The sequence below is a fragment of the Diadema antillarum genome, unplaced genomic scaffold (genome assembly GCF_040938485.1).
Source record: "Diadema antillarum isolate AM-2024a unplaced genomic scaffold, OU_Dant_1.0 seq00001410_RagTag, whole genome shotgun sequence".
Classification (NCBI taxonomy): Eukaryota; Metazoa; Echinodermata; class Echinoidea; order Diadematoida; family Diadematidae; genus Diadema; species Diadema antillarum.
The window spans coordinates 1146744-1162889 of NW_027272164.1; the positions used below are offsets into that span (position 1 = coordinate 1146744).

At 39.9% G+C, this 16146-nt stretch overlaps 1 protein-coding gene across 1 annotated transcript in view; it reads right to left on the reverse strand.

Annotated features, from left to right (window-relative positions):
- LOC139709160 (DNA topoisomerase 2-alpha-like) overlaps positions 1–16146 on the reverse strand; it is a 38765-nt gene that overhangs the window by 14010 nt on the left and 8609 nt on the right. Inside the window, exons 7-21 of the mRNA XM_071621117.1 lie at positions 15904–16116; positions 14913–15086; positions 14090–14191; positions 13346–13483; positions 12673–12729; positions 11199–11438; positions 10454–10690; positions 9730–9835; positions 8759–8868; positions 7450–7542; positions 3538–3652; positions 2637–2758; positions 1686–1834; positions 1029–1260; positions 636–835 (exon numbers count right to left, since the gene is read on the reverse strand). Coding sequence (XP_071477218.1) covers positions 636–835; positions 1029–1260; positions 1686–1834; positions 2637–2758; positions 3538–3652; positions 7450–7542; positions 8759–8868; positions 9730–9835; positions 10454–10690; positions 11199–11438; positions 12673–12729; positions 13346–13483; positions 14090–14191; positions 14913–15086; positions 15904–16116 — 2288 coding nt within the window. The remainder of the gene's footprint in view (positions 1–635; positions 836–1028; positions 1261–1685; positions 1835–2636; positions 2759–3537; positions 3653–7449; positions 7543–8758; positions 8869–9729; positions 9836–10453; positions 10691–11198; positions 11439–12672; positions 12730–13345; positions 13484–14089; positions 14192–14912; positions 15087–15903; positions 16117–16146) is intronic.

A 16146-nucleotide genomic window follows, 5' to 3' on the forward strand; every position in this document is an offset into this window, starting at 1 on the left:
GAGTTTCAAATGTTCTTTTTTAATCATTGATATCTATTTGGCCTTTGATTTTCATCGACTTGCTGTGGTCATTTCCCTGTGTCTGTATTTTTGACAAACAAACAAACAAACATACAAACAAACCTGTCTTGGGAAGTAATTTTTTTGCACAAAAATCTTTTTCAGTCATATGAAGATAAACTCACAAAATTAAGAGTTGTGTGATTTCAAGCATTTTCCTGACCAATGGTCTTTTTTTTTCTCTGCAAATGCTATCATTGCATTGCTCTGATAAAAGCTAGAAACATAATATGTCATGAATACAATTGTACTTTGTATGATTATTGCAATAATGAGTTATCACTGCATGTGAGGCACGCGTACAAGGTACTGTAAAAGTGGAAATTTTTGCGGTGTTGAAATTTTCGCGCATTTCGCGCAACCAGAAACTAGCGCGAAAATAAAAGTATGCGAATATTTTTGCTTGCCATATGTTCCTGTGTGTGATGTCTTGATTCCGCGGAATTAAAAACACGTGAAACTCTTCTTACCCGGCCAAGCGCGAAAAATTAGTCGCGCAAAAATATCCACTTTTACAGTACTCTTCCAATGAAGACACGAGAGACCAAAACTAAAACCAAGGTTTGGACCATTACGTGATCATGGGTTGGACCTTCTCGCTTCCGTGAAGCATTGGTTCCAGGACCTGCTCTTTGTACACCTGGGTCCAGGTCCTAATGGGCAGCTCCGTGATCTCAATGGTGGTGTTGTCCACAACGGAGATCTCGCCGCTGATGACGTAGCGATTTGGCTCCAGCTCCTCGATGGTCCCCTTGAAATTCTTGTAAGATGGGAGCTGAAATGTAACACCGCAAAAAGGACAGAAAATGGAAACAAGGGCTTTGAAAATGACGTAGTTATAACATTTCCTGCCAGCTGAGCTAAATCTAATGAATATTCATTTCATTTTGGCAAGACAGACACTCAATATTTACACACCCACAATCACAGCAGAAAGAGAAGTTGTAAATGGTCATGACTGCTGTTACCATGGGAACAGGCTCCTCCCCGGCGATAAGCCTGCGAATGTTGGCCGTCACCTCCCGCACGTCGTAGTTGCAGATGCGGGTGCTCCATCCCGTGCCGATTCCCTCGCTGCCGTTGACCAGCACCATGGGGATGATGGGCACGTAGTTCTCCGGCTCGATGCGCTGGTTGTCGTCGTAGAGATTGGTCAGGAGGTTGTCGTCGTGGGCGGGGAAGAGAAGACGAGCTAAGGAACTAAGACAGAGAAGAGCAGATGAATAGTTTAAACGTTTGTTATGTGTGTGTGTTTGTGTACATAACAAAATTTATGCTGCATTGAGTCATTGATAATGTGCAAAGAAAAAAAAAAGGAAAAAAAAAGAAGATAAATAAGCTTGATACTCATAGGTACCCCTAATTCCATGTAATATGTTGCCATCCCAAAATAAAGCTAGCACTGCAATGTTCACAACTTTTTCTTCAATTTTCCAGCATCTTTTGACATCACTGCATAATCTGTGATGCCTGGGTGCATGGTTTCGAAGTTACACATTAATATGTATATTTTGATTAACAGCATACTTTCACGCTCTGGAGAGGGTTGTCACTGACAAATTTCATCGAAAAAACAATAAAAACCTAAACATCTACACTTTACATGTACACCAATCCAAACATACCTGAGTTGGGTGAAGATGTAACGGGGGCTGGCTGCATCCTTGCCGCCGTGCAGCCGGGTGCCAAACTGACCGATGGGCTGCAGCAGGTTGAGGTTGTTGCTGCCAACAAAGTTCTGGGCCAGGTTTATGATGGTACTCATCAGGGATTGCTGTGGGGGACAAACACAAGGGCATGCACAGTGATTTGGTTGTTGATTCCAGTCATTTACTATGTGCAGGGTTCATGCAAGATGGAAGAATAAATATTCAGGGACTATTCCGAACATATCGGATGAAGAAGGAAGAGGAGAAGAAGAAGAGGAAGAAGGAGAAGAATGAAAAGAACAGAATGAGAATAGATGAAGAACAAGAGAAGATATAGTGATATATATATATAGTCAGACCCAAATTCCCAACACCCTACAAATTTCTCTCACATCTTTACTGACATCCCATTTCGCTTCATCGGTGGTAGCCGTAAAAAAAAAAGTAAACAAGACTTTGATACTCTGTGTGCATTGTAGAGCCAGAAAGGTCAGTCTACAGGAGAATTTCCCCACTAAGCACTATAGATATATATGCAAGTTCTTGTGATAAGGGCGGTGAGTTAGCTCAGTCAGCAGGATGTCTGCCTCACGATACAAAGACCAGGGTTCAATTCCCAAGCCGCACTGAGCAATATTGTGTGTAATCATGCTCTCCCCTTTTAATAGTAAGAGGCAACACTCTGTCCCTTGGATAGGACATAAAATGAAGGTCCCATGTGTGAGAGAGTCACTACTCACGCACGTAAAAGATCCCGCTTTATTCAGCGCAAAGAGCAGGGTGTTTAACCCGGTGAAGTGGTCCCGCCTCACATCCAACTGGACCCCAAGGAAGACCAGCTATTGCAGCTGAATATGGGCTATCGAGCCATCTTCTTAGATGGAAATTAAACAAACAAAAAGCATTTGTACCTATGACAATACTCACCTCACCATGATGGTAGGCTGACAGCTCAGCCACTGCACCAGCCATCTGGGCCACCTTGATCTCCTTCTTCTCGTACTTCTTGAAACAGGTGAAGAGGACCTTTCGCTGACCAGGCTTCAGACCTACGATGGGTTGCCAATTTGAAAGTTGGACAGAAGAAAAAGAAAAGTTACAGCTCGGAGGCACCAAGAATTGAAGAAATAATGGGGTCAGAAAACGAAATTTAAGTTACCCAAATTTCCCATTACCTAATAATTGGCTTGTGCATAAAGGTTCACTATATCTCCTTAATTGAAATGAATTTAAATAGAAGAAATCACACAATATTTGAAAAATTATTCTAGAGTTGTAATGATCAAGTAATGACTATTTGCTGCAGAGGCTCAAGCATTATCACATAGATAATTTTTTTTTTTAGTACTTTCATCAGGAATACTTTCAGTAATTTTACTCTCAGTAATTTTTGTACAACATCGGTAGTTTAACTGGTTCAAAGCACAATGCAGTCTTACAACCCTTGGTAGTCTCAAACAGTAAAATTGTAATTCAAGAAAAGGTGTGTTAACTTTTGGCGGTAATTCTATCTTCTCTAATACATCTTCGGACGGTGTAGGTCAGCAAGATAAGTCTAGATTTTCATCCAACCTTGCTAAACCGTGCATACAGTTATCAATGCAGCAAATAATACAACTGGACTCATCCATCATAGTATTATTGACAGGGTTGTTGCTTGACAAAGATGACAAAATAATTCAGTTACAATCAAGATCTTATCAGATCACCGCAAGAACTGTAAGGGAAGATTTAGGGAACAAAAAACATCAATAAAGCATATTGGGTCTTGTTACATTTTTTTTCATGCACATCAGAAAGTTTCCAAAGATTGATAAGCCACTCTCACCATCAAGCATGGACGGAATGGATCTCTCGTTGTCTGCGTTGGAGAACAGCACAAGTTCCTTGTTGATGAAGTCGTTGTAGCTGATCTGATGGGTGTCCTTGTTGTACAGGTACATCTTTGAAAAGTGATTTGATACAAACATCACAAATGGGGTGTCAGAAATGGTAATACATACATATATAATATATATTTGTAATTTTTGTTAATATTTCTTTAACATGGGCAAGATGCAGGGGACACAATAATGCAATGTTCAGAGGGTTGAAAAGGTGTATTTTTGGAGGAAAAACAGCATTTTTACCTTTCCTGAGATAGACGTGTAGTAATACAATTTAGGGAAAAACATTATTTTCCATGAAAACTGCAGTATTTTGGCAAAAAACAAGAACAATATAAAATACTGAAAAAGAGTAAGAATTGGTATATTTCTGATGATGACTTGAATCAATTCCATGTGATTTGTCTCTTTTATGTTAATTTATACCATGTGTGAGTGTGTGAGAGTGCGTGACTTTCCTATCACAGTAAATACAACATTGCAATTCGTACTTCAGACTTGAGTATGTTCTTTTGGAGTACTAAACCTGCTCACCCACACCATACACACACACACATAGTGCTACAGAATGGGAGCAAAAATCAAACACACATGATGTCTACAAACATGGCATGTGAATAATGACTATATTCAATCACTGGCTGCCAAGTAGATTCCAGAACCAAAATGAAAACTGCCTATTCTAAAGTAAAACACACAAGTTGGAGCAGCTGTGGCTTCACGGAAAAGAGTAGACCAAAGACTGTCAATCACAAGGATCCTGATTTTAAGTCCCTTGGCAGCAGAGTTTGCAACCTGCCGCGAGGAACTTTCATCATCGCCTAGTCCTTTTGAGGGGACTCAGAACTGTCAGTCCTGTGGTTGCATTCTTACAAGCATTCATTGCTTGCCTCGGGGCTAAGTAAAACAAATCAATCTACTGCAAAACCAGAAGTACTTGCAGCATGAAATCTTCACAAATAAGGAGTCAAGTACTTTTTTTACGGCATGAAATTTCCACAAACTGCCTCTGGCATTTGGTGCATATGCAGAGCTGCCAACCTTTGGAAGCACAAATCCGGACTCAGCAGCTCCAAAATCCGTATTTTTCCACCAGAATCCGTAATTTTTCCATCTCCCTCTTTTTGCTATTTTGAATTAAACTCGTCGACATATGAGGCCTACAGGCTCTAAACAAAACATTACGACACATGCCGAAGTATCGAGCTGGACACCAGCACGATAAAGAATCCAAGCTACGCAATGTTCAGCGTTGATTGATTGCTTTCTCGCGCAATGCATGTGTACAAGTGCATGTATGTACCTCCAGAAACTTGCTGGGCTGGTAATTGACTGATTAATCGATCCTTTTTTATTGTTCAGGGAACATAAGATATTCGATTAAGTACAATATATTCGACTGTTTGATGTTTCCTACTATGCGCCAAAAGAAAGGATATAGAATCACGATATCTTTGCAATGATTCCTTTAATTCAACTAATGAGCTGGTTCTTCGATCGATATTTCCAGGATACTAACACGCTGTTTATTCCAGTGCGCGCATTCTTTCGTCTGGCACGCACCTGGGTGTGGGACCTGTTTTTGTGGAAATTTCCACAAGGGGAGAGGCCGGGTGGGTGTCAAGTTTCTTCGAGCCGAAGAGACTGCGTGTATTCAGTATTTCACAATCTCTTCGCTCTAATTTATTGTCATTCGTGCTTTCCCCTTATTCTTTGCTGATATTGAACATTTAGATTTAACTTTACGAAGGTTGGTAGATCGTGAATCTTTTTGTTGTGAGGTGTATGTAATTTCTTTTTTTATCATTCTTTGGAGGGGAAAGAAGAGTAAGGGGGAAAGAAGAATAAGACTAAGAGGGAAGTGAAATAAAACGAACGGCACGTACGCTCAGCATTCACAGTAGACGTCTTTTTGTACCAGCATACGGTTTTCATCATCACCATCAGACATCACTCATATCATTTTAGCCTTTTCCTATTAACATTAAGAAACACGCATAGTCCCTCGAGATAAACACCGAGGAAAATAAATAAGTATAACAAATACAAAGTATCAACACCTCCCAACAACACAAATATTTAGAAAAGATAACACACGTCGCTTCGATTCGAAAAAGTATAGCACGAAAGCGGAGAAATCGCCGTTACGAAAATAACAGTGCGAGACACTTGAAAGAATTACGTTTAAATATTTCAAAGCATAAAGAGAACGGATAAAGTGATATAAAATGGAAGAAATCGTACCAAACGAGGTGTGAGAAACAACAGAAATAGAACGATAAGTTTTGTAGTAAGATTTATAGGCCCTAGCAAAAGTTTGCAGCACCGAAAGCTACGCGAAAATCAAATAGATCTACACATTGGAAATTCGGTATTACGACGAGATCCTTGAGATCGTCAATAAACGATACAAAACAAGGGAAATTAATTCACTTTGACCTGAAAATAGTTTGTTATAAGTATTCTGTTACATGAGATCTCCTTTTATAGGCCTAGAAATACATCGAGTTTCCACGATACTCGGGGAAAGAAAGTTCGAACGCTTTTCATCTGCACATACTGCAGTGCACATCATCAGTACACGAACAGAAACTCACCTCTTCCTTGCAGAAAAATGATGCAATAACGTTACAAAAAACACACACAACACTCTAAAAATCATTTCGTACTTGGGAGGCAAGGGAAAAACGGAAGAAGTAGAGAAAAAGAAGCAGACATTGCACAACGGAGCGCTTCTACCCCGACTGAAAACGAAATAGGGTACTGTCTAGAGTGGCAGCTGGCTACAGTGTGTAGCTAAGCTAAGTACTCGCGCTCCGGTCCCCATAGGCCAGCCGGCCGGCCACACATGGGGATCCCATGGCGATCGATGGAAACATCCAGGGTCCGTAGGCAACAGGGATTCACGCGCGCGAATTTCCGTTCGGTGTACACAGTACGCAAGCAGCGAATTGCGTGTGCGAGGCAATGAAGAATGAATGAAACATGTACAGTGTGTAGTCTGCTAGTATATTGCAGTTGCTGCATAGGCGATAGGGCATTATCGGAATTTCCAAAAACCGTAATTTTGAGGCGACATTCCGTACTCCCGTAATCGTGATCATTTCCCGTAACAATTACGGGAAATCCGTAATAGTTGGCAGCTCTGCATATGTGTATAGACAAGAACTTTCCCATGCATTTTAATTTTGCGAATCTTGGCTCCTCACAAAATTCACAAAAAAAATTCTGGTTCTACAGTAATCCAGTGTATTTCCAGACTGGGCCATGCTAGGAATTACCGATATTCAATCATATGGTTAGGTATGAATAACTTCACTGTGGAATTGAAGACCTGAATATAAGAACGACCCAAGTCCAATTTTTGGCCAAATTCAGTTTGAAATAGGAAATTGTAGCTTATGCATGGACTCATCTTGTGTATAAATGATAAATCCTAATTACCCCCGGAAGTGCCTGAAATGAATGAGTTAAATCGTATATGAATGTAAAAATGAAGGACTTGGGTCATTCTTTCATTCATATTATAGCGCCCTCTCTCGTCCTTCTGTCATCTCTATAGCAGAATATCATGTATATGATTCAAAGAACGACCCAAGTCCATCACACAAAATGGCTTCTCCACAGTTAATGTAAATGTTAATTGTCATAATCTCAATTTGTATATACAATGTTGCCTTCCCATCACCGTTAAATAGAATATTATTGGACAAATACAATAAAAAAGATATGAAGTCTTTTTAAGATTACTCGAAATGGTCCTCCATGGACTTGGGTCGTTCTTATATTCAGATACTCAATTATCAGACTTCATCACAGTTTTCATGCACAGTGCTATGCTGATATGCGTGTACCTCTCCAAGGCCAGACTCCTTGCGCTCTCGTCTCTCCTTCAGGAATTCAGTCAGCCACAACTTACGCTCCTCCACTTTCTTCTTGCTGAAAGCCTGTAAATGTCAAAGAGATCATATGAACAATTTACCATCAACATCCAATTGTTACTAACATTCATGCAGCAAAGTCAGGAAAGTTAATACAGCTATTATATATGCAATATATTTCAAGGGAATAATACTTTGCGAGTTCTTGCAAAAATCCCCCATTGAGAACTAGTGGCAGAATGAGAAGTAATTATTATTTCTTTTTTAGATAAAAAATAATGAATCCAATCATGGAGAGGATACATCGCAATATTTTGCGGGTTACTTATTTTGTGAATATTAGCTAACATGCAAAATTTGCGAAAATATAAAATACCGCAAAAATTAACAACACATGCAGAGTAAAGGAAGATGCTTTGGTTTAACCCTATTCTAACTGGGGGGGGGGGGGGGGGGGGGGGGTCAAATTGACCCCCCCCTCGACATTTCGCGCCACGATTCCGCAACGCACAAAGATTTTGCCGCGTCATTTCACGACTTTTTTCATTGAAGTCTCCCGCATATTTTGAGACCAAATTTGCGACGTCCGGGTACACCGTTCTGAAGTTACGTAATGTTTTGCACATGCATGTCAACCCGAAAACAGCTCAAATTCATGATATCGTGTGCAAATCCAATGCAAATTGTGTGTTTTGGTTAAATTGATATAAATTAGATTATTTCAACTTTTAACCATTGAAATTAATCAATTCTAGAGTAGATAAGCTTGAAAAAGTGCCTGCAACGAATTTTGGCAAAAAAACAGTAGAAAACAAAAGGTCGAAAAAACAATAAAATATATAAGAAATCAACAAAACAATAAAAAACAAAAGAAATTGATTTTGATTGTGCTATTTTTTTAAAAGAAAATTGTTTGATATGTCTTGAGGAATTCTGACACAAAAATTTAGCAATCCTTCAGTCTTTTTAATGGAGTTTTGGTGAAAATATGATTTCATGCATGAATTTGCATAATTAATTTATTAAAAATAGAAAGCCAATATTTTTCTATTGTATGACCATGTAATCTTGTAGTTGACATCCGGCTCTATCTTTAGGCAAAATTTTGCGGCAATCGCGCGATCGGCGGCCGAGATCTGAAGGGGGGGTCAAATTGACCCCCCCCCCCCAATGAAAACTTGGTCTCAAATAGCCCAGTTAGAATAGGGTTAAACATGTCTGTATGTCTGTTCAATTATCAAGAGAGAAATGATAATGGAATCAGGACTTCCCAGATACGTACCAATACGATGGCATCATCATCCTGGGGTCCCTCGTAGTTGAAGGGGATCTTGTGACGATGCATGTCACTGAAGTACTCCTTGGCCTCCTTCATCGTACTGGTTCCAAGACCTGGAAGAGGTTAAACATTTGGTCCATGTCAGGACAGCAGCCAACCAAAGCAATGGTGAATTAACCCTCTCTGTGCCAGGAACTTTGGACAAGTGTTTACAATGCTATGGGATTTTCTGTGGCAATTAACACTCACAGCAGCAAACGGTACAAGTCATCTCAATGAATATTTGCTATTTTTCACACTTGGCAAAGTAAAATCACCACATAAGCTGTGAGAGTCTGAGCACATAGTAAAAGTGATAAAGAATGTTTGTGAAATGTTTTGATATGTTGTTTGTCAATTCAGTCTTTATACATGATGCCAGCACTATGATACAAATGATACTACTCTTGTACAGAAACCAAATGGCGTACAATGTCCACTCCTCCTTATAAAGTCCACCAGACTAATCTTTTCAAGGTTTGGTTGCTAGAGAACATCTTACATGTATCTACAATAACCTACACATTGAGACATGGATGTCAGTATATCATTGAGCAGGGATGCTAACCTCACTGACAGCAAAGCAGTATTCTAAGGGCTGAAAACAATGGGGGATTTTTTTGGTTAATAAACAGTACTCTTACCTATGCAATAGACAAGTGTAGTCATAAAACTTTAGGAAAACAGTACTTTCAATGAAATTTGCAGTATTTTGATAAAAAATAAACCAGTACAATATACTGAAAAAAGTAACAGTTGGCTGCTCTGATTACAGCAACTCTTCACAGGAAGCATTAGGTTTTAGACAATTAATTTATCTAACAATTATGTAATTTGACCCAACAACTACACTAGTTTCATTTTTCCTCCACATATGACTGCCCACAATTTCTTCCAACAGGGCGTGGCCCCCAGAAGAGGACAGGAGAACAGACCTTTGTAGTACTTGGCCTTCCAGGACTTTGAGTCACCCGTCTCGCCCCTCCACTCCTCAAACTCCGGCAGGGAGTAGAAAGCCATGGTCTCCTTCCCCTTGGTCACCTAGCAACGGGAGGATAGAGGGGCGGAGAATAACGATGCTTTGACTCTGTTCTACGACTCACAATATCATCTGATGCTTATATCAAATGAGAAGAAGGAAAAAGTCAGCATCTCTTATCGCAAGGATGAATCATTACTGTGGCTCTCTAAAGCAGGACCTCCGCAACTTTTCAGCACTTTGAGGCGAGGGTAAGTGGGCATTCCACCCCCTTCAAAGATCTTTCTTGCAAAAATATCAACAGATACATTAAATGCTAGAATGATGATGTAAAAGATACAAGAGCACCTCTGGTGCAAGCCTATCTCCATATTACTAAAAGCTTTCATCTGAAGTCAGTGCTATATGTTCAGGTACAGCGGTACAAAATTAAAGTATTCCTTTTATATCATCTCCATTTGCTTTAGAAAATCAAATTCCAAAACATCACAATATAGCAACCAATTGCAAGGTTTGAAAGATATTTTGGCTCTAATAGATGAGCTGTCATTTGAGACATTGAAAAAGATCAAAGATGCTTCACAAATCCAGTGAGACAGCTACTTCATTTATAAATTAATGATAGAACCAAAATGAAACAAAACAGAAATGAAAGAGACTGTCAAATGATGATGCGTTACCTTGACGATCGGGGTGATGAACTCCTCCAGGAAGTTCTGCCGGAGGAGGTTGGGCCAGTTGTGGTGGATGAAGTTGATGAGGAGTCCCTTGATGTGGGACCCATCCTGGTCCTGATCTGTCATGATCATGAGGCGGCTGTAGCGGAGGGTGCGCAGCGACTCGGGCGTTTCATACTTGTGCTTGTACTGCAGGCCCAGGATCTTGATGATGTTGTTGATCTCAGCATTTTCCATGATCTACAATTTTGAAATATGATGGGACTTCTTTTTATTACACCGGCCTGCCGTTAGATCTGAAAGCTTCTAGATTTTCTGTGGACATACATTTATTAGAAGCAGATAAGTGATTACAATTTCTCTTCAAAGCAGTATGTGGCATACGGCAGGACCTGGGTGCACAGATCATTTGTCGACATGGTGCACTTTTCCTCACTCCCGAGAATGGGGCTCCCAAGACAGGAAGGTTGATATTTGTACAGTAGATTCAGCTGTGTTTAAATGTATTGCACATCATTCTGTCTATGCTATCTGAGGATATGTCATTCTGAAAATGCCTGTATTTATACTGGCACTTGTTTTTTTGTGTTGATGGATTTGCATTGATTCAGAGGAATTAACTGAAAAACAAATAATTAAATCTCAGACCTAGTTTTTCAAACTATTGATGACCTTCCATGCCATTTGGACTTGAATAGGCTAGAGCAAGCCCTGACTGGCAAACTGGTAATGGAAAGCAAACCCATACCTGCTTGTGAGATGCCTCCCGCACATTCAGCAGTTTGCCCCTAAGCGGGAACACCCCAAAGTGGTCCCTCCCAACCACGCCCAGCCCGCTGACCGCCAGCGACTTGGCCGAATCTCCCTCGGTCAGGATCAGCGTACACTTGGCGGAGTTCTTGCCGCCAGCGTCGTTGGCATCGTCCAGCTTGGGGATGCCCTTGAGTTTGGAGTGCTTGGAGGAATGACACTTCTTGTCCAGTTGGCTCTGTGAGATATCAACAAAAAAAAATAAAAAAATTGAGATATTCATCATATGCAGAAATTCTGTAGCAACCAATTTTCCAAACATGCATAAATAGACTTCAGTCTTTGTATTTGCCCATGGTCCCATGCAAAGGAAATGGCATACGATGCTTCTAATATGATGAAATACAAAATGTTTCTCTCCTGCATACATACACAGAGAATGAAGAACTGCAAACTTACTATAGCAACAGCCTCAAAGTTTTCGAGATTTAGGGTGGTACTATCACTTGTAGTGATAATAAGTTACATATCACAGTATAGTGGACTCCCGTTACAACGAACAGGTTATAATGAAATTTTTTTAACGAAGTAAAACTTCTGGTCCCAAAATTATCGCCATTTAAGTCTATGGTACAAAATTCGCTTATAACGAACACGGATATAACGAAATTTTCGTTATAACGAAGTCTTTTCCGGGCACCACTGACAAAGAAAAACAAAAGAAATGTGCTCCGTTATAACGAACTGAGGATCACTTTCGAAAATACGTAGCGGAACAAGCATTTATAGCGTCTCTGCATGGGCGAACGCGTCACATCACTGTGTGTTCGCTTGGTGTGTCACGCACTGTTTTCGAGGGGAACTTGTGTTATGGTAATACAATAATCTGAAACTGAATAACTACTTGTTTTATTTTCAGTGTATGACAAGTATGCAACAAACAGAATATCATATATGCTTGGCTTCCTTGTTTTCGTTATATATTGCATTTGTTCGGTTATATCGAAATTTCGGTACCGTTATAACGAAAGAAAACTGCCGGTCCTGAGCATTTCGTTACAACGGGAGTGCATTGTATATCCTGTATACAACATGGGTATGTAGGATGCACAATTTTTTTTTTCAAGACAATCGTTTGATACATGAAGAACCACCATTACAGGTCAATGTCATTTAATTCCCACTTCAAAAGACTGGACAAGCTAAAATGTATCAGAAAAGAAAACTGACAAAGAAACCATAAGTGATTTCTCAGCTGTGTCACATCGGTGATGTCTAAAATATGCAGGATACGGAACAGCGTCATTTGAGGTCATGTTGCAAATATGCACAGCATCAGGTAAGGAGAATGACAACTGTGAATTAAACAAAGGAAGATATACTTGAAGATATTAATTCTTATTGATTTCAAAAACAACACTCAGACATTGGATATTAAAGACCAGCAAATGCAAAACATCAGTCTGACCAACCTGAGCCTTGAACTTCATCCATGACATAATGCTCTCCACGATGCCACATGACAGGGCCTGGAAGGAAGTAAAATATTAGAAAAGTCTTGTGATTTCTGTCACATCTTACCATGACAATGGGATGAAGATTTACAGTACCACAACTCAGAAAATCCCCTTAAAAGAACGAACAAATATATAATATACAAAATTGTGGAAGTAAACAGTGAGTGATGGAGTGATACAACACGGTAAGAAGTGTTGTGTGGTAAATTCTTTGATTTGACCAGTGCCATAGAGTTCATCACAAGTCTTTGTATGTTTTGTGCTATACATTTTAGGGGAAAAATTCAACCAGCACAAAGGGAACTATTAAGAATATAGCGATATTTGAAATTCATCCATGACTGAATATATTCAATCCCAGAATAATGCAGGAAAAGTCTTGTGATTAAACAAGACATTAATCAAGTTTAGTACTACTGTGTACTAATTGGTTGTGGACACCCACCACAGATTTACAGACATCAAAACTTTTTCGGAACTTAAAAAAGTCACTTTTTGTCTAACTTTGCTTATAGTTTCAGTGATGCGTAGCAATCCCTGTTGCTCTATCTCTCTGTTATAGACACTCTTTTCTTGGGGGTTATTCTCTTATCAAGGACATTTGCTCAATACAGAGTCATCCCCTTACCCCCTTTATGAACTTATCGCTCATTTTGCATTCGGAGCCAAACTTCTTGGCCTGGAGCGTCATGTTCTCCTTGGTCTGGGAGTCAAAGGTCGGGTTCTCAATCAGGCAGTTCACAAACACCCAGATGTGGCTCTTGATCTGTTTGGGCGAGTGACAGAAACAGGGAAATATATAAACATCAATGCATATGCAAAGGGAGAATATAGATAGACAGATTGGTGAATTGATAGAAAGGGACAAGGAGAAATAGACAGATAGATGATGTAGAAAGAAAGAGTCAAACACTCAATTTCGTGAACTATGATGATGCAGGCCTGATTTTGTTCTTTTATTGTACCAAGTTTTAGCCCTGCACAAGACTTTAACCGAAGGTTGGAGTGTACAACTATAGCGACAACATAATATCACTAGACTCATATCTCAACAAGAGATAATTTTGGTGTTAACATCACACCAGCAAAGCTTGAAAAAAAATATTCAATGTGATTGTTATAAATTGCTTATTAATTCAGATTCACAGAGCACTTTCGAGCAGTTAATTGCACAAAGAAGTTTGAAACACACAGGAAAATTTCAAATTACATCAGAGTACAGACATGAGCTTTGTAAACTATTGTCAACAGACATCATCAACACTGGCAGAACCCCTGTCTCTGTGGACGAGAACACACCAAACATTTGATGAATGGATCTTTTGCAATGTCCCGGGAGATGAAATTAAAAAATGATCAATCTGATCCTTGCCTGGAATGGTTTGATGTTGATGCCGCCTTTGTTCTTCTTCTTCACCGTCTCAATCAGCTTGGACACCACCTGGTCGGCAACGTAGTCGGTATGGCGTCCTCCCTTGACAACAAAGAAAAAGAGTTGGCAATGGGGAAATCAATAGACTTGCATATTTCTTTGCTCAGAATGCAAAGGTAGCTATAGGTGAGGGCATTAATTGTACGGGTAATGATCTCATATGCAAAGTGAAAAACAATATAAGGTCATTACTGACGACCTATATACACGATCATGAATAATCTTGACATTACAACATTTTGGCAAAATGTTCAGATTTTAACTTGAGTGAGTACTTGATAGCCTACGTGCTGTAGATTCAGGGGAGCCAACATCGTAAACAGAATTTCAGCATTCTGTGGGCTGAGGCACATTTTCAGTGGAAAAAAAAAGCAGCATTTTGTACATTTACAGCAATAGACATGTATATGTCGCAATACAATTTGGGAATCATATTCAGCATTTTCCATGAAACCTTCAGTATCTTTTTACAAAAACAACAACAGTGCAACGTACAGTGCACTCCCCTTATAACGAACACGGATATAGCGAAATTCCGGTTACAAAGATATAAAAATTCAGGCAGCAACATTATCGGCTCTATGTATCTTTTATTGTTTATTTGTTTGGTTTTGATATTCCGAAATTTTGATATAATGAAAGAAAACTGCCACTCCCGAGGACTTTGTTATAATGGGAGTCCATTGTACTGCAAAGAGGTAACAGTTTGCATCCCTTGTTAAACTCATTGCTTTTTGTTGTAATTGGTTGATTCACAACATACCTTGGTGGTGGCAATGCTGTTGACGAAGCTGACTTGCTGGAAGCCCTTCTCACTCATGCACAGACACACCTCCCAGCGAGGGTTCACCTGTTCGTGGACCACCTTCAGTGGCTGGCTGTCTTCACTCTGGACACTCTTCACATACAGGTCCACGTAGGCCTTGAAGCCTGAGATCTGACCAGGTAAAGGATAGTGGGGAGGGGGTCAAAAGCTTGATTGTCAAAACCCATTCATCATCATATTGTGATGGTGTGTGGTCTCCAATAGCAAACCTGTCTGTAGTGACCACCTGTGAGCAGTGGCCGTTAACCTGTTGAGGACGAGTCCCGAGTATACTCCGGCAGGTGTCTATGGGAAATGCGTGTTGTAGCATGATCAGCCCATCCTCAACGGGTTAAAATTGGCAGCTCAGACAAATCACTCCTGCATAAGAATAAGTCTGTGTATAATGGTCACCTACATGTGGTCACTTCAACTGTTTACAGAGAGCATTTAAGAAAGAATGGGTACTATACAAGAACTTTATAAAGAAAATTATATTTTTTCAGAGTGATGACTTACCCGATAGCGCCATGATATTTAGTCCATTGTAACAATTAAATCTTTTCTCCACATCAACATAACAATGAGAAATATCAGGAGTTGCAGAAAATTGGTACTAATGTGCAATGTAAACAAGACAGTAGATATTGTCCTGACATAGTGGATATGGATTGGGTTTGTCACAAAGAAACAGCTCTGTACTAGATATATAACAACGATAATACTGATGATCAACTTTATTACAGCACCAACAAACAAACAAACAAAAAGAAACACTGCAATCGGAGGGCAATGATAACTGTAAAATCTGTTTTTCAAAAAAAACATATCAGAGACTGAAATAATTGAGTAAGTTTCTCTGAACTCAACTGGAGAACCACTAAATCCTACCATTACATGATGCATGACCACGGATGTTATATTTAGCAACGCTTTTTCACAAACTTACGGGCAGCTTCTTCCCATTGAGAAAGACCTTTACTCCCTTGAGACATCCGGCCACGTCGAAGGCACGGCGGGTCAGCAGGGCAACAGTGTCCGAGTCCAGATGGGTCATCTTGAACTTCTCCAGGTCCGGCGAGAAGGTGATCTCGGTGAAATCGCTACCACTGAAATCGGTGATCTTCGACGAACCCTTCTTCCCCATGTTGTCCGTCCAGGTCTGGGGGGAAAAGTAGAAACACATGGGAAA